The sequence below is a fragment of the Phalacrocorax carbo genome, chromosome Z, assembly GCF_963921805.1.
Source record: "Phalacrocorax carbo chromosome Z, bPhaCar2.1, whole genome shotgun sequence".
Classification (NCBI taxonomy): domain Eukaryota; kingdom Metazoa; phylum Chordata; class Aves; order Suliformes; family Phalacrocoracidae; genus Phalacrocorax; species Phalacrocorax carbo.
Window position 1 is genome coordinate 82,080,102 of NC_087548.1, and position 24,029 is coordinate 82,104,130.

Sequence of the window (24,029 nt, forward strand, 5' to 3'; positions counted from 1 at the left end):
GTAATTTGTCATGTTTATTCTTCCAAAGGATTATGTGTTTTCCAACATAGAATTAATTATGAATATTTTGTATTCTGTATTAACAGCAAAGACTTAAACATAGCTAGTTATCAGGTACAAGAATTTTCATATCACTTGTGGTAATCTGTCATTTCTCCCCCTGGGAGCCTATTATAATGTATCACCGCTGTAAGCCTGTAACTGGTATCTTCCACAGATTAACTGGGACATCTTGGGACCCAATTCAGAAGAGGTTTTATCTTCCCTGAACAGTGACATTGGTGACCCTGTGAATGGATCATTCTATTTTGGAGAAGGAGAAGGAGGCTTGAGAGCTATTAATCTGCAAATCTATCCTCATGAAGAAGTTGAAGTTCAGGAGATCTTCATTGTTAGACTGATCATTGTGAAAGGTGAAACAGAAATAGATCCTAAGGCAAACAACATTACACTAATAGTAAGTCATTGCTTTTCTGTCTTCTGAGATCTCTGTTGATATTGGTATTTAGCCCGCAAAGCTTTTAAAACGTAATAATTACTGAATAGTTTGTCATTTGGCTTTTTTCCCTTTGTAATACTTAGGTGCATTGTTACAGCTTACCTCTTCAGAAAAGAAGGCAAAAGAATCTGTCAGTAAAAGTTGGTATATAAGCCCTGACCTGATATTTGCAGATATCTGTGGTTCTTTTTGGAAAGAGCATGGACTGGGTCCTCATTTCTAAATGTCAGGTTTTTGTAATCCCTTCTTGACCTCTTCTTCTGCTCCAGCTATCATTTATATATATAAAAAAAGGAGAGAATCTGACTATTGCAGAGCAAGAGAAATGCAGAAATTCATGGGAGAAGGCAGAGGGAGTTGTCAAAGACAAATTACTGCTCTAGGGATACTGCAACTAAGGAAATATTTATAAGGCTTTTAGAAGAAGCCCACAAAAAATAAATCTTTTTTAGAAACTAGAGTTTTATTGTTTCTCTGGTCTGTAGAGTGTTGAGGGAAATAGCTCCTGTTTCCACATGCTCCTCAATGTTTCCTTCAGGGACCCAGGTTTATTCCTTGGACTGTAATGTTCCACCGTGCACGCCAATGAATTGGCTTCTCAGTAGGCACTGGTGTTACCACTCGCTTGTAAGTCAGTTCACCACCAATTCTTGTTGCAGCTAGTGATCCACGCAGATGGATGTGGATGAGCGCTATCCCAGAGGGCTGAGTTTGCAGACTGATAATGTTAGAAGAGTTTCTGTACACTAGCCCAAGGTGCCTCGGCATTTCCTGCCTTAATAGCAGAATATTCAGACAGAGCATGTGAAATAAAACTGTGTCCTTTTCTTCCTTGGATAGTGCTGAAAATCTGAAAAGGGGACATGCATACTTTCTCTGCCGTCTCTTAGTAACGTGTATCCATGGGATTCATTTTCCAAATCCTTTCAAAATTACTTTACTGTCTGAAATGTGTTTAGACCATTTATAATTTATGAGTTGTTTAAAGATGAGTGAGGCTCAACTCATTGGATAGAATAATTGTCATTGCTTGAATTTCTTTACATATAATGCTTTTATTGATCCAAGCCTGAAAACTTTCCATATTTATTGGCAGCATCATATTTTGACTCCTGTTCAATTTAGATTCTGCTTAAACTTGTTTATGTATCATTGTAGGCTTTTCTCACAACAGAGCAAATTACCCATAGATTTCATATAATAGTCTTCCTTTGTGTGTGGGGGTGTCTGTGTGTGTGTATGTACACACGGGCTTGATATCACTCCCTTCTCATACCTTGATGGTCTTCTGGGTTCAATGTTTTTTACTCTCTCAGTTTCACTTCTATCTGCTAATATACTGTTGAATCTCCTTAAGAGGAGAAAACTTGGTAGGAAGAACTAATAGATAATGTGTCCTGTAGCACCTAGCAATGAAAATCTCAATGACTTGAACAAGAATACAACTCACTATATTTCTGATGCATTGTTTATTTTTTTGCAGATAGAGAAATTTGGTGATCCCAATGGAATTGTACAGTTTGCTCCTGAATCATTAACTGAGAATAACTATACAGAACCTTCAGCAGTAGAAGGGCCACAAAGTATTACCCTGTTTGTCAGACGAATTCAAGGCACTCTGGGAAACATAACGGTATTCTCAGTCTTTTCCTAATAAACAGTATAATCCAAAATCATCCTCAGTATCCATGTATGGATGAATATTTTTTTTTCATCCATCACTTACATTGGTTTTTACCTAAAGTTGTTTAGAAATCAGCATTTTAAGTTATTTGTTTAATTAAAGAAAAAATCAATTAATAAAAGCATCCGCTGTGTTTAATGAGAACTTGTCACCCCTTTCTGGTGTGAGGAAACTTGGAAAAAGGAAAAACAGCAAGGATGTCTTGGTGTAAAAATATAAATAATTTTTAAAAATGGTTCAGACATTCCATATAGTTTGAAGATATACAGAGGAAATCATCACATTCGTGGTACTGTTAGAGGAACAGCACACCCTCCTTTTGTAAGATGGTCTGTGTGTTTTTTCCTATGCATACCCAAACCAATTTCTGTTTTACTTAATTAAAACCAATCTGTCCCATATCCCATCTATACTGAATCCTGAATATGGAAGTTTCTGACCCTGTGGATAATTTTGCTTTCTTTTGTTTTGCGCATTTTCTGAACTCATTTCAGGTTTACTGGGAAATACGCAGTGAATCTGACATCACAGGTGACTTTCTTAGGACAGAGGGATCTGTTGTCATTGCTGACCAGCAGAGTACAGCTGAGATAATTATCTACCTGTTACCTGATGATGTTCCAGAACTGGATGAAAGCTATGTGGTACAGCTGATTTCAGTAGAAGGTGGAGCAGAGTTAGACCAAGAGCAAATAATTTCAAAGATCAACGTTTTTGCAAATGATGATCCCTGCGGAGTGTTTGCCCTGTACTCTGACCAGCAGTCAGTACTAGTAGAGAGAAGCCTGGATCGGTACATTCAGATTAACGTAACTCGGCATGCTGGGGCATTTGGAGAGGTGGTCGTTGAGTACCATATCTGGTCTCCTCGTGAAGAAGCACTAATTGCACCTGAAGATGAGGTGGGATACCTCACAGTAAAAGATGGTGCCAGCTTTGGAGTTAAAAGAGTGCCAATAAGCAGCCAGGTCTGTATTATCCTTTTAGTTCCTACGATATCTGTTGTTTCCATTTGTGCTCATCACAATACAGATGTGCTGCAATAAGATACTGAGCTCTCAATAGTATCCACTCTGAAGAAGTATCCACAGAAAAGAGAGTTTAGTATTATGAATTTCATATTTATGGAATAGAAATGGGTTTAAATTTCACATTTCAGATAATAATTGCAAAATCACTGCTATGCAAATTCAAATATTCAGTTTTGCCTTCTTTCATTGCTTGGTGTTACTATCACTTCAATATTTTATTATTATATATATGCAACTTTTTTCTCAAGTTTCCCTTTTGGATTGTAAATCGTGATCTGTCAGTGCTGACTCACGAAGGGGCAGATAAATTTACCTTCAGTTCTCTGTGTTCCCTGCCTGTCTGTTATTACTACAGCGTTACATCCACACATACATCCTTTCACATCCATCTTGCATCTTTTTAATCCTAAGGATTAAAATCAAGCTGAGGCCCACGGTGCTAGGTACAATTTATTATTTATTACAGTATTATTATTTATTATGGCAACAGTTGCTCTACCAACTCACATTCCAGCAAACTGATGGTAAATCGCATCACAATATTGATGTTTTAACTGTATTTCTTTTGAGAAACATAATCAATAAAACAGTTGTCTTGAAAACACTGCTTTTTGTATGCAAGTAGAACAAAATCTACAGATTGTTCTGCTACTTAATTCTTTGAACTGGTGGATATCATGTTTTTAGTGGGATTAAATTTATAGCTTTTTAATTAAATTCTCTCTCTCAAAGGCATTTATTTTACTGGGCTTGAATTTTACTCTGGAACTGATTAATGTAAGCCTGGTTAGGGGAAGTGCCAAGGATGTGCCTAAAATATTAGAAAAAGCAAAGTCAGCTGTTCTGCTTATTCCTGAGGAAGCTGCCAATTCACAGGTCAGTAGACTGGCTGCAGTGTAACATTTCTACCCCAGAAGGAAGGTACGCTTCATTACAAAATATAGCTGCTATAACAATTCAGTTGGCTCCTTGAAGTTTTCATCATTGCAACTAATTTAATGACTGACAAGGCTTTTCTAGTTATTACTTGTACTGTATATTATCTTTGATACAAATTCTCATAGAAATGTGTTAATACAGTTTGAAAATGTTTCTTCATCTATAAAATGTAAATAGTCTAAATATGATGGTTAATTTATACCTTTGTTTACATGAGATGGAAGTTCTAAGACTTAAAGGAAAATACCTAATTCTGGACAATGTCATTCTTTTAAGTATAGCAGCCCCAAAGTAGATAGCAGCATGTATGCAGTATTCTGTGCAAAAAGAGATGGAGGTCATGCTGGGTTTTTATGCAGTTGACTTGAAGCTGTTCTGTCTTTTAATTTGTAATTGAACTTAATTCAAATGGACTTCGAATGTTTTTTTGAATGGTCTTTCTGTAAAAATTGCTTACTACTGTATCTTAGTCATTGCATTTAGAATGTGGAAATTATCCTTTCAGTCCCATTTGTGGCTCAAAGGAAAAAAGAGTAGATCATACTAGCAAGAATAATTTTGTGAACGATGTCATGTTACAACAACTTACTTTTCCCTGGGTACACAATTAATAATGTATTTTAGACCTATATGTATATATACAGTACTACAGCTATTGCCTGTGATCATTAAGAGCAGGTTGGTTTGTTTTTCTTCTAAACAACAGGCCCAGGGTGCTATATTCAGTGTTTTCAGTACTGAAACATCAGTCATACTGGTTCCTTTTGCCTGAGATCTAATTCTCAGAAGTCTAAGATTTAGAAATATTGTTAAAGAGTTGTGTATTGTTGTAAAGTAAAGAGTTGTGTATTGTTAAAGGAAGTATGTGTCTATATAAACACATGCATATATATATACACACATATGTACATCTATATGCACACATAACTATTGTAAAATGCCTATTTTTACAAAATATAATATTCTTTCACACATGTTATTGCCACTTTTTACTAAATTTTCCATAACAAAATATACTTTGTTTCCACAGGTTGGCTTTGAATCTGTGATTTTACGACTTACAGACGTTGTAGCAGGGACAGGCCAGGCTGTCATAACCAGAAAAGGAGTTTATGGCTCTGTAATAGTTAGCTGGATTTCAGGATACCCACCAGACCTAATCGCTGACTTTGCTCAGCCAGGCAATATTACTTCTCCATTCGGTAAGAACCTGTCTGAGGGAACAGCTATGAAAGTTGCCCAAGTGGTGATGGCACCTTATGTTATTTGTACCTCTGTATGCTTCCTCTGTTAATGAAGAGATATTAGAACAAAATTGTATTGGGTAATTTTTATCTGTAAGGGATATGGTTATTTTATGAGCAAAAAAAAAAGAACTAAGCTTCATAAATACATGTCTGGGAGGTAGGCACAATGCTGTGCCTCTGAAAGACAGCTTTATATAAGACAGGCCCTTATCATGTAGATTTCTTCTTCCTAAATGGAGTGGAATTGTGGTTAAAGTCCCTATCTCAGAACGTTCCCAGACACCTATTTAGTGATTTTGACTTGAGCTCTCTGTTACCTTCTCTTTTCCTTCAGGTACTGTTGTATTTTCCTCTGGTGAGCGAAGTAAAGTAATTTCATTTCAGGCGACTCCAAGGCTAAACAAACAAGAGTCGTTTGCCATCACTATAACAGCAGCGCACAGCAACGTGTCTGGCGGGGCTCGCCTGAGGTAAGGCTATTACTTATACTTTTAGTCACACAGACGCTGCAAGAATTATGACCTGTGTACGGGCATACACCTTACACAAATCCCTACTGAATTATAGTTAGCTAGCCAGCTGCAGTGCCTTATTTGATAAATTTGTCTGTCTTGTCTCAGGTGGAAACAAGTGTCAGTACTGCTCAGAACTGAGGCTATTCTCCAGTTCCAGTCTGTTTCGTATCACTGGGATCAAAGGTGGCTAGAATGTGTCTAGAATGATGGAGACAGTTAAGAAAACAAAGAAGCAAGATCAACAGTTTTTGCCAGGAAGCTGAAGGATGAAAGCAACTCTAACAGTTTTTATTAATGTCTCTAAAAATCCATATTTAGCAGATCTAAGATAACAATCATTATTTTAAATAAATAAAACAAAACAAGGAATGCTCCAAAAATACCTAATTTATATAAAATGCCCTTTTTATTCTTAAAAACAAAGCCATTTCATTTAATGTAGTTTTCCATCTTGGCTAAGTTGTTATCTATTTTTCAAACTATTTTCTTTTCATTAGTCCTTACTCAATGATAGCTAAAAATTACGTAAAAAGGATGGACATAGAGTAACATCACATATGGAGAAAGGTATTGGCTTCACCATATTACAATTACACTGGCAAGGCTGAAGGAAGTAAGGAATGAATCGGATGGCTAAACTCATGAGGCTTACCCCTTCTCCTAGGCTTGTCTGTCCTGTAGACTGCTGTCCTCAGTGCACCTATTTACAGTGTGAATCAAATACCTTGGGTTTGCAAGGGGGACCTTTCCTAGAAGGCTTAAGACTACATCCCACCGAGGGTAAAGCTGGCTCAAAGAGTTTTTAAGTCCCTTAGCCATGGGAAGGGTCTAGTTTGTTAACCTAAATCCCTGACTATAATTGTAGTGCCACTTGGTAGCCTCTAGCACTAGATAGAATGAATGGGTCAGTTCTACAGGTAAGTGTAAGATCCAAGGTTTACCTAAGGGTCTTAGTCTTTATGCTTTTTTTCTAATAAGAAGGGGATATATTTAATATGAATTTCATGAAACTTAAATTGATATTGATAATTGGGCTCAGATCTGGAAAAAAGTGCTGTGAGTAATGTTGTGGGGGGACAGTTAGTATTTCAAAGTACCAGTGTAAGCTTTAAAATAACTTCCCTTCCTTCTCTAGCTTCCTGGCTAAAACAGTAGATCTGCTAGCATCCATCTGCTCCACAGTTTTCCCTTAGTACAGGAAGTTCGTTCAATGGTTAAAACTGGTATTACTCAGAATGGCTGTGTTGTATCATACTTTCCTTTGCCTCTCCATTTTCTCAGGAAGACCTTATTTCATTTAACCTTTACTCTGTACCTGTGCTGACTCAGGATGCATTAAGCCTGTTCAGTCCAATCATTCCAAACCCATTTTTCAGGGAAGCTCTTTACATCTTACCTTGTATGGTTGCTATTTCTTCCCTCACCTCATGCATTTTTTTTTACCCACTTTCATACAACCATCATTGACCGTTCATTGGAAATTGTTCTGCTTGGGTGTTTTACTTTTCGTATTTCGTACTTCCTCACTCAGCTTCGACATCTTTTCTGTTTCAGGTCAGGATTTACTATAGCTGAAATTGAGCCAATGGGGATCTTCCAGTTTGCTCTCGACTCAAGATCTGTTTCAGTTGAAGAAGATGTTCAGGCAGTCACACTGCATGTCCAAAGATTGTTTGGTTTTCAAAGTAATCTCACTAAACTGACATATCAGACCATTCCTGGAAGTGCCAAACCTCTAGAGGACTTTATACCCATCTACAATGGAGAGCTTATGTTTTCACGTTTTCAGACAAACGCTGCGATAGAAATATCAATAATTGATGACACTGTGTCTGAGATGGAGGAATTTTTTTTTGTAAATTTGACTGCTGTGGAAATTTTGGATATTGAACCTGTGAATCCTGACTGGAGTCCACGTTTGAATCCAGCTTTCAGTGTTGCAACAGTTAATATCCTGGCAAATGATATTCTTCATGGAATACTAAGTTTGGGGCCAGAGTTTATTTATGTTGAAGAAGATGCAAACAACAGTACCCCCAACACCGTGATACTTCATATCAGAAGGACCAAGGGTTTTAGTGGTGATATTGAAGTAACTGTTAAAACCTTTGGGGGAGTGAGTGCACAGAGTGGAGTAGATTCATATCCTTTTGGGAATGTTTATGGAAAACCAAATTTAACATGGGCAATGGAAGGAGAAGATTTTGAGGAACAGTCAGTCTCTCTGATTTTGCTTGATGGAGAAAAAGAAAGCAAGATGTCCATAAAAATTTTTGATGATGATGAGCCTGAAGGGCAGGAATTGTTTTATGTTTTCCTCTCAGATCCTGAATGCGGAGCTCAGATTGTGGAAGGGAAGGATGAATATGGATTTGCTGCTTTTGCAACAGTAATTATTGAAGGTAATATTTTTTCCTCAAGAAAATTAGCAAATACATCTGAAATAACAGTAAATAACTGCTTCTTGTCATACCAATTTTAGTGTAAAGATTCAAATTCTGTTCGATAATAAGCACGGTATTCTATTCCCAAATCTGTAGTTTTCCAGATCAGAGGAAGCATCTAGTGCACTGAGCCCACCCTGCATCCCTTAGCAATGTAGCTCAAAATACATTTAGAGATGCTGTCTATGTCTATTCTTGTCCTGTTTTACTTCATGAAGGGAAAGGCTAAGCCTGAGTGTTTTTTCTTTCATGTGCTGTAGCATTGCAGGCTTTTTTTGTTTTTCTTTGCAATTTTGATCACTTTTACATTGTATGGGGTTTGTACAAAGTAAAAGAAACAGTTTCTGTTTTCATTCTTTGGTACTATGCAGTTCATATCTGCAGTTCATTCATCTGCTTCTGGGAGGGAGGATAGGAATGGGCTTACACAGACATCAGGGAATAATTTTTCTTTCAGTCTCTGCACACTACTGTGAGAAAGTGATTTCAGAGCTCCAATTTCCCTTAGCTTTTAGATATCTATCAGACCTATCAACTGAATGTAAACCCAGTTTAACTGCAGTATAGATTAAGTTGTATAAACAAGTCGGGAATTGGAACAGTTTAGGCTAATCAAGAAAATTATATGTAAGATCCAACATTTACTGGAAGTTTTGTGTATTTAGATAGCCTTAACAGGACAAGGTAGGTTTTGCGAAAGAGTATTAAACTGTGCTGTTGAATGAGTGTATGCAGCAACCAAAATTGTGTATGCAAGAACAGGTAGTGTAAAACTCATGTTCCCTTCACATGCACTATTTCTAGAATTCCCCGTGCAAGTAACCGTCTGCCTGTATATGCAAGTTAACTGAAGGAGTATGTGGACAGGCATGGGTTGGAATCTGACCTTGTACTGAATCCCACAGAAGTCTATCAACATGTTCTAGAGTTACACCCTGAGTACAATGAGTACGTAAAGCAAAATCACGAGACAAGTTATGATAAGGGTCAAGCATGTATCTGCATTTAACTGTATAGATAGAAAGGTACCACAGGTTAAATATCTGTGCATGCCCACAAGAAAACACACAGTTTCTGTTGATCTTCAGTACATATATTGACATTTAATAAGCACTGTGTTGGAAATAGATTGCCTTTTCAACTGCAGGGTAAAGCCATCACTACCTGTGAGGAAAAGTCCTCTAGAAGCAAGATTTAATGCAACACAGTGAAGACATTAGTTTCCCCTCATTAAGTCCATTTTTTTTCCTCCACTGCTGTTTTGCTGAAGTTTTTTACATTCCCATGAGACCAACGTGGTATTTTGCAGCTCCCTAGTTCCAAACACTGAATTAAAGATGCAGGAGAACTGGTGAGGTAACAATCTGGGAAAAGGAATGGGTTCAACAGCGTGATGGGTGGGACAAATGAGAAAGCTAAAGATAGGTCCTTGGAAGCCCATCTTTGTCCCATAACCTATTATGGCAATGCTGTCCGTCTAGGGGCACGCTGAGGCTCATTTCTGTTTAGAAATAATATGTTTTAAGTGTTACAGTAAAAGTAAAATAATGTAGCTGAAGTGATATCTCATGAGGGCATTATAATCAAGGGTTTTGACACTGTTCTGGACTGCTGTGACACCTAACCTCTTGAAGTTAAGGGACACAGCATTCAGTCAGCTTGCTGAATGCTGCTGAAAATACAAGCTTAGGAGCATGGGTGTTGCCATGACTCCCATAAGGAATCTCCTTTCAGAAATACTTATTCTACTGGTTAAAAGAAAACTTAGAAATGCCAGCATCTGAAGTTCTGGGTAAGTATGGAGTGTAAATTAAGAGTAGAAATATTAAAAGGCATTTTCTTGAGGTGTCCCCAAGGGGTACTTGGCAGCATGCTTTTGATACCTAGTTTTAAATTGGTTTAGCTGTTAACTGTGTTAAAATTATAATTTAGCCTCAACTTAACTTTCTTGCTATTTACTTTCGTGGGCTGTTTTCTGTGTAGGAAGTGATCTCCAGAATGGCATTTTGGGATTCATTCCAGAAGTACAGAGTGGACTTGTACTTGATGAAGACTCAGAAAACAGAGAGGTGCTGCTGATTGTCGCAAGGCAACCAAACAGGTGCAGGCAACAGCTGAACCAAGTGCTCTTCTCACATGCTGTAATATGTTGTCTTGAGTCACAGAAGCTGCTGTTAGTGGAAGAGGTTATCGTAGAGTTTTATAATAAAACTTTGCATTTCAGCTCCTTTAGAAACTTCCCAGAATTTGGCAAGTGGGCTTTTAAGTTGTGAATGTGATTAGTTCTGTCACGTACCGTTACAAAACACAAATGGAAAAAACAAACATTTTGCAGCTTAAAGCATGAGACAGCAAGTGTGAAAGTTTTTGATTAAGGTACAGTATTTACACTGCTAAAGCTGCAATTCAAATTTTCATCTCCCTGTGTCATGTAAGTAGGTGAGAATACTCAGATGAGAAATTAAGACAACACCTAAGTGTCAGCACTATGCTTATGTCTTCAGTCATGCAGATACTGTGTTTTTTCTAATTAACACAAATATACATTGCACACTTCTGTGTACTTCAAACAAATATGCTGAAGCACTCAGAGTTCTATAAACTTATAGGAAATAAAAATTCTGCCTGGTTTTCCAGACAGACGGTTACTATAGTATTAAGGGAAGTACTTAGGCACATCACTATCTTCCAAGCACGAGCGTCTCTTATTCACCTTAAGTTTCCTGAAAAAAAAAAATTGAGGAGAATCTGCATGCCCATAATTGCTTTACTTTCTTCCTGTGTTACTTTTTGGTAATCTAAACAGGTTTTAGAGGGAGGAATTTAAGTAAGAGAGATAGTTTTTTGTCAGCGGGTTCCCTAGTGATAAGTTCTGAAAATTAACAAAAAATGTATGTTACTCTGTGATTTATGTTTCCTAAAGCAATAGTGCTCTCCTTCAGTACATGTATACTCTTGATTTGCTTTTAGGGCTTTTGAAGATGTGAAGATCTTTTGGCGTGTGACCTTTAATAAAACAGCTGTGGTGCTTCTGAAGGATGGGATGAACTTGGAGAACGAACTTGTATCTGTGCTGGGAGCCACTACCTGCATGGCAGGTCACACAGTATGCAACATCTCCATTGAAATAAAACCTGATAGAGTAAGTAATTATTGCTCATTTATGTGTAGCACTGTGGCATTGAATTGCAATTTATCAAGATGAAAAAAACCCCGTGATCCAGAGGAACTGATGTGTAGGACACAGTTTGAAGATGGTAACTTGACATCTGCTCAGTTCCTCTACAAACATGTTTATTTACATGCTTGTACTATCTGCTTTGTGACCGGTAAAAATTTGGGAAGCAGATGAGTATTTCATTTGAATAGTAAATTGCAGATCTCAGTTTTCTGTAGAACAATAACACAAAAAAAAAAGAAAGAATGGAGTTATTTCAGTGATGGAATTAGTGAATATGAATATTTCACTATTCATATAGTGGACTCTTATCCTTTACATAGCAAATTTTTCATCTGTCAAAGCACTTCCTCAGCATTGTTTATTGGAAGTGTATTCTGTAAGTATTAACATTTCATTCAACACAAAAGCCTGTTATTGCAACTTGTGCCTAATTTTACATGGCTAAATCTCTCACAATGATCTGTGAAAAATCTACCTAATCATAAAGCTGCATGAGAATCTCTGAGTGTCTAAAAATCTGTCGCTGTGCACATCCAACTTGTGAGCAGCAAAGTTCAGTTTAGGAGCCATCATCCACTAAAGCCATTTGGTGTTTGTCAGCTGGGTATGCCTGAGAGCCTTGAGAGGCCCAGCTGGCGCTCGGAAATGCGGACGTCATTGAATTAACACAAAGCACAGCGTTCAGTCATTTTTATTGAAATGAGAAGGAAGAAATATTTTTGTGTGAACACCTAGAGGATAGAGTAGTCACTTAAGAAAGGAAGGATTAATGTTTGTCATTCTTTCAGAGTGGAGACTTAAAAACTTTCCAAGAAATTATCCTAACGGCCAGGCTAGTGGCAACGATGAGGCCTGGGGAATGGAAAAGGACGAGAGAGTTTCCACATTATTTCTGATTACATTCTAGAAAATCATGAAAGATGTAGGATGTGGGAAACAGTGATTTCCCACTAGGGAACAGGGTGCCTTCTCTCAGTTCAGTAAGAGGGCCATTTTCCTTCTTCATCTTCAAATGTTTCTACATTACTGAGCCAACGAATAAAATACATACGTGAGTGGAGCACAGGCTGCCTCACAGAGTAAACTGGGACTCTGAACCTGTTTAGTCCAGAGGAGTGATATAATTATTTAATGACAGCAGTGCAGCAGCTGCAGAGACATGCAGTTGTACCGCATGACGTTGTGCCACTCTAACAGGTGCTAAAGGAAGGCTGAAGTTCCCTATGGCATTCCAGTAAATTTGTGACTGTCATCAAGTCACCAAGATCATTCCATTTAAAGAATTACTTAACAACTCAATTAAAAATATATGCAATTTAAGCCCCCAAATATTTCCTAATTCTTCTTCCAGTTCTTCGTCCATAAGATAGCTTATAAATTAGTGACAAATACGTTATGAAATAATGGAAGTAATAAATACATTCAATAAATATTTTACATTTTTGTGGCATGTGGTATGTTGTTTTCAGGCTTTTGAAAGTTTTTACTTAGTCAGCTATACTGGCTTCATTAGCTAAGAGCTGAATCCTGCTTTCCTAAAATTGAAGTAGGATTTCCAAAAATCCAGGGCTGAAAAAAAATCTATGTTTACTAACGAAAAAATTGTCTGACATGATCACAATTTTTTGTAATGCTATTGTTCTGTAAGGAACTACTTTTTTTTGCAAGTTTCCTGCTTTATGAGTACATGTAATAGGTACAAATAACATATTTCCAATTATTTCTGGAATCTTGGAAATCATATGTCTATTTCTAAACACGTTTGTATTGTAGGTACAAAACCAAAGATGAGGCAGCATCTCATATTGCAATTTAAAATTGCTACCTTATTTTCAATAAACAACCACTAAGAATGTAGAAATGACAAGGCTAATTCTTTGACATATGAAGACTAAAATTCAATAGCCTGTATTTCCAGACTGAAAGAAGCTCTCGCTATATCTAAAACCTCACAAAAGTCGATCAGATAGTATGTCTAAGCTTTGTGATTTTCGATAAATTCGGTTAAATGTTCACATCTGCTGCAATTTGCTTGTAGAAAACTTGCATAAATGTGTTGTTTAAACTCTAAGGCTGTATGTGAAATGTTTTTTGGAACTTTACCAGAGTTCAGTACTTGAATACAGTTAAGTTAATTAATTGCAGTTTCAAAACTGCATACTTAGACTTTTGTGCATTTTTTCCACAGCTGAGTAGGTGTGTACATGCCTTTTTGTAAGGCAAGAAGAAAATGAAAGAGCAAATTCCTCGCAAGACATACACCTATGTAAATCCATAATCTGTAATATGGAATTATTGGAGACTTTAATGACATGTATTATGGCAAATGTACAGCCACAATACATGTAGTATATAAATAGCTGCTTTACTGCAATAAGTTCCGTGAGAAAACCTGTGATTTCATTATTGTACATGACAGAGTTGTGCCTGTTGCAGTCTTATTTTTAGGATATAGTTCATTGTACTTATTGCGTTTTTAAGGAAGGATGCTTGTGAGAAGTGTTAGTACGAGTAATCCACTGCAGAGACAAAATAATATATATCTTTTTAAAAGCAGAAACTAATTAGTAGGTCTTATAACAATATGAAAATCATCCCCTCGTTTACAGGTACCTGAATTCGAAACATATTTTTTTGTTGAGCTGTATGCTGTAAGCGCAGGAGCTGCACTGAACAGCAGTGCCAGGTTTGCCTTTATAACAGTCCTTGAAAGTGATGCTCCTCATGGCTTAGTGTATTTTGCTGTGGGATCTCGTTTTGCTGTGGCTCATAAGAAGACAACTTTAATCAGTCTGCAAGTGCTTAGAGATTCTAGTACATCAGTAACTACAATGGTTAGCTACAGCATGCAGGTAAGACTTTTATCATTATTTAACTTATCTTTAGTTTTATTTTTATCATTAAATCATTGTTCATTCTCTAAAGTAAATGTGACTGTAATTATAATTTTTTTCAGGAAACAGTCAAACATTTGCTGCACCCATATGGTCTAGCTTCTTGGGTTTTCCATTAGTAAAAAGACCTTGTTTTCATTGTATTGTCAAGAGATTTTGTTTATAGCACCTTCCAGTAGCCTCAAAGACTACAGTCAGTCAGGCATTAAATACATTTATCTCATATTCCTAAGGTTCTTATGAGAATCCAATTTTTGAGGCTTCTTTCTCTGAAATTAAGTTTTTATCATGATGGGTATGACTACAAGATTCAGATACCAACAAACTTGCTGTGCAAGGTCACAAATTTATTAATACACAGAGCACACTTAGGAAAAAAGAGAGAATGCTTTCTTCAGATTTTATTCCATGTTCTTGAAGTACTAAACTTCAAAATTGTTATTCTGCTTGAAAATCTCATTTTTGTTGTGTTTACAGCTGTAACAACCAGACTCTTCTAATTGTTGACACTTTTATCTCTAAAAGAGTACCTCATTGTTCTTGACAGATTATGAAGTTTCTCCTTTAGCAGAAGTAACACAGCTGCAAAACCACGATTTCTTCCACTTCCTTACAGTTGTGATTCCAACGTTAGAGCACAGGCTTCAAGGAGGATCCCTCCAAGTTTGCCATTGCATTGGAATAGTGCTTAGTCTGATCTACTTTGTATATGTGGGATTTTATACCTAAAAGCATTATTTCAGGGGAGGGTTAATTATAACGAAGCATTGTGTGACCAGTGTACTTCCATCTCTCTTTATAATAAAAGGCTTTGCAGTCTATTGTTACATCACATGCATATGTATTTTGACTGCATACGGTTATATGGTGTTTCCATGCATTTATTATACAGTAGCTCGCCATTGTTTTAGTTAGATGGTGTGGTAACAAATTTTCACATTGTTTCCAGCCAAATCTTGATTATAATTGAGCTGTTAAATGGAGAATAAATTGCTACTGTCCAGTGTGTATTTCGTCTAAAATACTGGGGGCAATTCCTTATCTGTTTGTATTTTTTATATAACAGCCCTTCTTTGGTCATTTTTAGGTTTTCAGGGTGTGTGGCCAGGTACCAAAGCATTGGTACTATTGGTACCTGTAAAATAAAGGGTCACGGCAGACAGGAAGCATGAGGCGCTAACTGGAAACAGATGTTTATCTCATTCCTACAATGGTTTCTTAAACATTGTTCTTGTCACTATTGCTTTTACTACCCCTTATTTCCCTGTTCCCTAATTCTCAGCTGTGAGGGAAAAATAAAAGGAAACTTCTCACTGGAATTTCCACAGACAATGTGATCATGTTGTAGAGCAATTCTGAACAGATACATGCTAGATTGATTTACAATATTCTCCTGCAGACTCAAAAAATGTCTGATTTATTCCGTAAGTAAACTTTACTAGTTAAAGCTAAATGTTTTCAAAAGGGGTCTAGCATTTCACAAGTAAAAATCCTTCTTTTTTTCTGGTAGGAGATCTTTTCAAGAGTCAGTATCCAATCTGTAGTTATTAAATGATTAGATACTATTGAAAAATCATGCATCTGAATAGTAGCCCAGAATTAGTTTCCACTTAAGGGAAGTTTATTATATTACCAGTTATAATATCGAGGTTATGGCAACTGACAAAAAGAGCAAGAATGCGAAGAGTGAAACAGTATCTGCAAACCTCATGGAAGGTAAAAATAGTGCTACTTCACAGGGAAATGAGGCCATATACCATTCCTAGATAAGTTCATCTGTCTGCCTTGCACATGTATTCTACAGTGTTTTCTTTGCCTTTGGACCTAAATGGATTGTTCTTCCTTTAAGTATTTATACTGGGGCTGAAAATATCATGAATTAATATTAATTTGGGCACAGATTTCTAAAACCTTTGCCTGGCTTTTGTTTCATTTTTATGTATCTGTAATTCTTGTCTGTAACCGGAATTGAGGGACTTCATGCTGCAGACATAAAGTTACATCAGCCCCTCCCGAATTCACCCTATGGATGTGCTAACATTTCTGTAATATCTGTTCACCCAGAAAAGCTTTGTGATTTTTTTTTTTTTCTGGGAAAGAAAGAGAGGGATCCTGTTTACTGTTGACAATATATATGATTCTTCCCCTAGGTTGTCACTAGCCACAAGTGAACAGGTTGCTGTTTCAGGGAGGTATTTCATTTAATGTAATTGTTGTACCATCCTTAACTACATTTTTAAAGGGGACTTATTTTTTACGCATTAAAGTTGTACCTATTTCAAATGTGTGTTCTACAGCAGTTGGTTTTGAATAATTGTATCTGGCATAGTGTTACCTAAAACTCTTTTACTTTGTTTTTAAGGAGCTACAAAAACCTGAACCTATTGGTCGGACCTTCATATTTCCCGCTGTAGCAGGGCAAGATTTTGCCAGATCTGAAGGCTTATTGACTTTTGAACCTGGACAGAGAAATACTTTTCTGGATGTGACCCTGACTCCGAAGACAGGATCCTTAAACCCCTTTCCTAAACGTTTCCAGGTTGTACTTTCTAACCCCACAGGCGGTGCCAGAGTAGATGGCTTGTATGGTATTGCTAACGTCACCATTGTCTCAGATTTGGACTCCTTACCAGTTTGGGGGCTGATTGATCAACTGCATCAGCCTCTTGATGACACCATTTTACACAGAGTCCTCCAGAATCTGAATGTCAAAGTGGCTACAGAAACCACAGAAGAACAGCTTACTGCTGTGATGCATTTAATAGATAAGGTAAACCTTTCCTGCTCTTTCTTGAAGGACCAGTGGCTTTTATTAAAGTATAACAACGCATAGGCCTGTGATAAGATGAAGGTTAGCATCCACAGCAGAGACTCAGGGGCACAGACCTACATTTCTAAAAATAGAAATTGTGTAGTCCCACAATCAAGGAGGACGTTTGTCTGCCACTAGTTAGGATGGTGGCAGGAAATCAAAAATCAGATAGGTTGAAAAGAGCAACCAGTATTAATATTGCGTATGTACCTATAGCTCAAAATTTTATGCTTTGCAAAGTTTTCCCTTTGGTGCCATACCTTCATAGAACTGATTATAGTTTCTTGGTTCTCAGGCCACATCTTTGTTGGTTTTAGCCCTGGCATAAGAGAATGAGGCCCAGAGTTTACTTATATCTTCACAGCTGGCTGCAGCCAACACACAAGCAAATCCTACCAGGGCCAGCTGGAGTCTGTGGTGCTCTTAACGAGGCATATGCAGCTTGTCTTTTTTCCTGCAGTAGCTTTGGGAATCGGGTTGGTAGGGTAGCTGAGCACTTTAGCATCCCATTAATTCTATGAAAACTCTGGGACTAGTTTTATATCTTTCTGACTCTTCTGGACTTGCAGAATAATGCACAGGAGCTGGAAAATGTTTAAATAGCAAGACACGAAGAAAGCAGTATAACAATATTCATAATTTGTGACTGTTGCCATTTTGACACAGAAAACAAAAGAAATAATGTCAAAAAATCTCAGGACTCAATGATCTTTGATTTGCAAAAGAATAAAAAAATGCCACATGGTTTTTTTAATAATCAAATCCCTTTTAAATGTAAGCATGTCTTTATGCAGTTTTGACATAGACTGCACCTCACACCTTGGCAGTGGTCATCAGAAGGTGGAAAAAATATTCTGAACTTTCAGAATGAATACTGGGGTAAAATATTCATTTTATGAGTAAAGCAGACCTCTTTAGTGCATAAAACGTTGTTTCATTTCTTCTACTCTCACTAGGTTACAGATGTAGGTGAAAAACAGTTACTCACTGATAGAAGCAGAAGCCTTTTCTATGAGATACTCTGTGCTCTGGCCAGCCCGAAACGCGAGGACACGCGAGGATATAGTTTGCTTGCTGAGGTGACTGAGAAGTTTGCTTTTTCCCTGTTGACTGGCATAATGTGTGGATCACCAGGAGAAAGGTTAGTAAACTTGAATTCAAAATATGTTTTCAAAATACATGACAACTTACCCATATAGAAAAAGTTTAAATGTCATTTTTAGAAACGGGACTTGTCTATCACCTGTAACCTCTATGAAAATGTGTTGCACTCTGACACAGTCTTGTAAAGCACTATATAGGCACTACGAGCTGGTGTCACAAATAACTGGTACACTGATACGGGGTAGCTGTGGGAGTAGGAGTCAGGAGAGCTGGGACATATTAGTTCGCCTTTAGCTCAAATATTGCCTGGAAGAGGATTCATTAATCTTTCAAAGAAAATAATATGTAATTGTATGATAGAGAGCTATGTTCTAAGACTTAGATGAGAGTAAATAACCAAAAATTTCTACCGGCATTTTGTAATGTCTGTGTGCTTGGTTTTGCTCACTCACACATTATTTAAGAATTTTTTAAAATTTTTAAAAGGTACCCTAGTTTTTCCATGTGGTTTCAAATTGCTAGTTTTGTCTGCAAGTGCACAATGCGCTGTGGTTAGGCTAATGGGCAGGGGAAACAGGTGACTGCAGAAATAGATGACACACTTATGAGACAAACGGTTTTTAACAGTGGGTTTCTCCCACTGTGAATCTATTAAACAACTGGTAGTTGAAATTAGGAAAAAAAAAACCCAACACATTTTTTCCCCTCAGAAAATGAACATGGTTTAGGTTTCTATCTCAACTTGTTTTGGAGATGTAACTTTTCTTGCCGTTTCTTAAGTTGTAGGGGGTATGAAACCCATCTCAGCCAAAACACAGTAAATGGCATAAATATCAGCACTGTCCTGAACAATGTCCAGAACTTGAAAGTTTGAATTCTTTATTCCAAGGGTTTTTTTGCATCATCTGTTGGGAGTAAGAGGTAAAGCAAGATCATCCATTTTAAAGCCTCTCCTTCTTGTAAACTCATCTCTACATCGAGTTATAACGATGAGTATTATGATAACCTGTTCTGCCACGGGGGGGTTTTGGCTGCAGATCATACTGAGCAAAACCCAGAGGGGAAATGAAGAAGCTGAAGTACCTAATAATTCAGCCCCTCGTTTTTTTCACAGAAACTGAAACTGTCTATTAAATGTCATAAACCCTAAAAGTGATGGAGGAATAAAGTATTAATTATGAATACATTTTAGAGTCATTCTGTGAAGAGTAGTGAAAGCTCGGTTCCACTTACCAGCCCTATTGCTTTTGCATTTCAACAGAGGTAAAAATATCCTTGACAGCTGCCCATACATTGCAATAATGGCTCACAACTGGTTTCCTCAACAAATCAATGGACACAGATTTGATGGAAAAGATGGGGATTCTATTCAAGTACCTGAACATTTACTAGAGGTTTCTGTTGTATTATCGCCTCCTCAAGAAGAGAACTGTGAGTCTGTACAGTTCATAGAATACAGCAGTCAGCAGTGGTTTCTTACTGGAGATAAAGAACTTGCCCTGAAGAACAAGGTTTGAAGATAATACGCTATTTTTTCAATAAATTAGTTTGATTTAGATATTGCTCAAAACATCTTAAATATATTTAAAATAAACATTTTTGTGTGTGCCTGATTGAAATGAGCACTGACTGTTGAATTCTGACTATTGAATTTTAATACTATATTTGTACGTATGTTGTACATATTGTTTCAGGTTTTTTCTATGAGTTTGAAGGGTCGGAGTTCACACCCTCTGAAAGATAACAATGAAGTCATTTATCGGATTTATGCTACAGGAAGTCGGATTGTTCCACAAAAGTCTCTATGTCTCCTCTGGAATCAAGCTGCTGAAAGGTAATTATTTTTATCTGTTTAGTTTTCCAGTTTCTGCTATGAACCTGTGTATTTGCCTAAGGTGTAATAACTCTGATTACATCAGTTGCAAATATAAAATTTATCCATTTCCTATCCGTCTTTTTTCCTTAACTTTTCTGGCCTTTCTACCAGCACATAAAACTTTCCATATAATAAGATGTGTAGTTATTCTAACTCAGACATTTCTCAGACTTCTACTCATGACTTTTTTTTTGCCAAAATAGCATTTAGATTATGTAATGATGTGTTAGGCAACACTGACAGGACAGAAATCTCAGAATTGCTTCACTTCATTAATATTAATGACTTTACTCTTCACAATTGTTATCAAACAACACTTCAAATCCATTCTTACAAAAGTAAAGAATTACACCTGCGTCTCTGTTAACTGCTTCAAGTCACTGGCTCAGAATGTTCCTGATTGACTAATATCCACTCTTTTCTTTGGGTCTGTGAAAGATACTGTGTAAGTGAACCTAAAAAAAAAGCTGTGAAGGGGCAGACTAGGGATTTATCTGGACCCGTCTCCTGTCTCCAGTAGTGGGTAAAAGTAAATGCCCAGGGAAGAGTAAGATCAGGACAAGCATACATAGTAGTTCCCCTTACACTGTGCTCTCCTGTGACTCTGTGAGCTGAATGTGATATTGTGTATTTCATACTCCAAATAACTTACGTACCATAAATTTGTATAGTCTTTCCTTGCACCACCCAGAATTTTCGCACATCTTTTGACAATGATCTCTACAGGGCTGTTTCTTTTTCACAGAAAAGTGTCTCCTGTTGGTTTTTTTTTGTTTGTGTTTGGTTTTTTTTTTCAGTATTGCTGCTACTAGCCTAGGTTGATGTCTCCTGGTTTTTAGAAGAAATGGTGAACTGCTGAGTGTTTCCCACTCTTGTTGCTACTCATACCATTGCAAACCATGGAATAAAGTTTTCTGTGTCTACTCTTCAATGCCCCATTATTTGACTAGCCTGAGTCCTTCCTGTTCACATAGTATAAATGAATTTGGAGAGAATTATATTCTGTATCCTGCTGATATCTAGTTGGTTTAGATATGATTTCATTAGACTGACTGGATTATTTCAGTCTGCGTCTGATATAAACTATTTCTCTTCAGAAAGGAGGTGCAGCAGAATTTACCTGTATGCTCTGCTTTTCTCTAGACACTATGTCACAGAGCATGCTATATGATACATATGTATAGCAGAGCAGATGTGATTTCCAATAGAAATGGCTTAGGATGTTACCTCTAGTATCCTTTTTCAAAATCGGTTCAGCAATTCTGAAAGAAAACAAAACATGAATTTTACTTTTAAAAACAAGTAGCAGTATAAAATGAAGTGTTCTCCGTAATGGGGCAAGGTATTGTGCAGGTTAACAAACTATTTGAAAAGTCAGACAGACCTTAAAATCTTGCAGAAGTTTTAAAAACAGGGACACAAAAATTCTCTAGTGGAAAAAAATGTTCATTATGATAAATTTACAAATATTTTTAATCATAAAAGTGAAAAAAGCTATAAACAATATTTTAATTTCATGTAAATATGCTATTATGAAAACTGTACCTGAAAAATTACACAAAACACTCTTACAGTAGTTTAGAAAACTTGGTATTTCAGAAATAAAACAATTTTCAAGCCTGCTTAACATGTAAATTACACGAGTCCACTTCCAACTTTGTGAATCTCTTGTTTCGCAGCTGGCTGTCAGATAGCGGGTTCTGCAAAGTGGTTGATGACACGTCAGACTATGTGGAATGCTCTTGTTCTCATATGTCCATTTATGCAGTTTATGCCCAAACAGATAACTTGTCTTCATATAATGAGGCTTTTTTCTCTTCTGGATTCATCTGCATTTCAGGTCAGTTGTTTTAAGACAGTTTGCTCATTAATAACAACTGATGACCAGTACAACTGATTGATTTTTAGATATTTCAGTAACTGATGATAATCTTTTTTTTTTGGAGGGGTATTGCAGGAATGTTAACTAACTTCATGGTATTAAAGTTGCCATCTGGTCTGGTATTTGCACACTGACAAATTATGTCACTGAAAAAAAAAATTCCAGCAAAGAAATGTTTCCTCGTGATGTTTTACTGAAACATATAAAAAGAAATGTGTCATTCATTTGAGGGAAGAAACTTAAAGATCCTAATTTCACCTGTGTCTCTATCAGCATAGCAGTTGTCCTCTCTGTCAAATATTTCAGATACTTTTCTACCTAGGCTGAAAGCTCTTTGGCAACTTTAGTTGACAATTTACACTCAGAAGTGTAACCTGAGGGAGGTAGATTCCACATCACGCCGGTAGAGCTCCATTACACTCTGCTGCCTAACTGCTACCTAACGTCTTGGGATAAGCCCAAGAGTTTAACCTGAGAGGATCATGACTCACTTCATGGACACCTACAACAGCATTTGCAGAAGTCCCAGAATGCCAGATGGGAAGTAGGAGATCTAGGTTTTGAAGTCCACTTGGCTTCTGAAGGAGATGGAAATTGCACCTTTCACATTGCAGTCAGCTCATTATTGTGTTGCAGGCAATCCCAGATGAAAGTAAATTTTTCTTGTGTTGATAGGCACTGTGCAAGCTGGATCCTAAGAGTAACAGGGTCACTAAGAAAACATGCTAAAGGGATTCTTAGTCTAACTTTTAGGCACTTAAATGGGGTCCTGGGTCTGCTCCTTGCGAGGCTGATGAATTCTATACTAAATTATGACTGTATCAGTAACTGAAACAGTGCAGGCAGCTAAATCCCCTATTTATCCCCACCCAGCAAACTGCCCTAACAGACTAATGCTAAGCTCCTTAATTGTTTTAAAACCTCAGCCATAAAAAAGAGGACAAAGAAAGAGAAGACCCTCTGGTTTTCATCTACTTAATTATTTTATTTAGCAAAATGAAATAATTTTTAACAGATAAAAATAATCAGATTTTAAAATACAGTTAAACTTCTAACTTAGATGGTGTTAATGAAATTAAAAAAAAGACAAACTGTAATAAACAAATGTAATTACTGTTTTATGAAAAAAAAGTAAATTGATGAGACAAATATGCCACGAAATGGAAAATGCTATAGAAACTGAGGGAAAAAACCAATACTATGTAAGCCAATGTGCTGTAGGACTGAAGCTAAGAGAAATATTTTGCTGAGCTGGAAGCAATGAAGAACTGCAGATCCATGCACTAGTTGCTTACTGTAGTCATGTGTCATAAGAATGTATTTTAAAAATTAGAACAGCTTAGCCTGGTTAATGGTTTGTGTTGAGTATACCTGCAATGCCTTTCAGCTTCTTTGGCTGGTTGAAGGTGGTTTGTTTTTTTTTTAACCTGATTATATATATTTAAATCTAGTGATTAACTAGTTGCTTTAGGCTTAAGAGCTATAACAATATCATTTATTTCTCGAACATCTCCACCTAGGTATGAAGAACAAAAAAAAAAAAAAAAGAAAAAAAAAAGCACAGTAGAGTGAAAGGGAATATTATTATTTCCAAAGTTTTCTTATGTACATAGTTGTATAAATATCACTAGCTAATTTTTGAAAGGTTTAGAAATAATCTTTTCTGCAATGATTTCTTTCATTCATATCTTATACACTTGTACTTGAGCAACCAGTCTGTCTCAAGAAAGTATAAAAGATCTGCCTTAAGTATCCAAATTCCTGCCCTTCCTGGGGTGTGGAAGCCTACAAACAATTAACTCTACATGAGCTTTGGCAGTGTTTTCCTTAGTGGCTCAGCTTTCCCAGAGTCCTTCTTCTAAGAACTGCTTCCTGGTAGGTAAGGGGCCCTTCCCACTTCTGTTCATGTTCACAATGAATT

At 36.9% G+C, this 24,029-nt stretch overlaps 1 protein-coding gene across 1 annotated transcript in view; it reads left to right on the forward strand.

Annotated features, from left to right (window-relative positions):
* The window catches only part of ADGRV1 (adhesion G protein-coupled receptor V1), a 285,841-nt gene that overhangs the window by 111,357 nt on the left and 150,455 nt on the right, over positions 1-24,029 (forward strand). Inside the window, exons 70-84 of the mRNA XM_064439564.1 lie at positions 218-457; positions 1,983-2,132; positions 2,678-3,151; positions 3,947-4,090; positions 5,184-5,355; positions 5,735-5,870; positions 7,470-8,317; positions 10,343-10,460; positions 11,330-11,501; positions 14,150-14,392; positions 16,797-17,204; positions 18,203-18,387; positions 19,612-19,861; positions 20,045-20,184; positions 21,906-22,066. Coding sequence (XP_064295634.1) covers positions 218-457; positions 1,983-2,132; positions 2,678-3,151; positions 3,947-4,090; positions 5,184-5,355; positions 5,735-5,870; positions 7,470-8,317; positions 10,343-10,460; positions 11,330-11,501; positions 14,150-14,392; positions 16,797-17,204; positions 18,203-18,387; positions 19,612-19,861; positions 20,045-20,184; positions 21,906-22,066 — 3,841 coding nt within the window. The remainder of the gene's footprint in view (positions 1-217; positions 458-1,982; positions 2,133-2,677; positions 3,152-3,946; positions 4,091-5,183; positions 5,356-5,734; positions 5,871-7,469; positions 8,318-10,342; positions 10,461-11,329; positions 11,502-14,149; positions 14,393-16,796; positions 17,205-18,202; positions 18,388-19,611; positions 19,862-20,044; positions 20,185-21,905; positions 22,067-24,029) is intronic.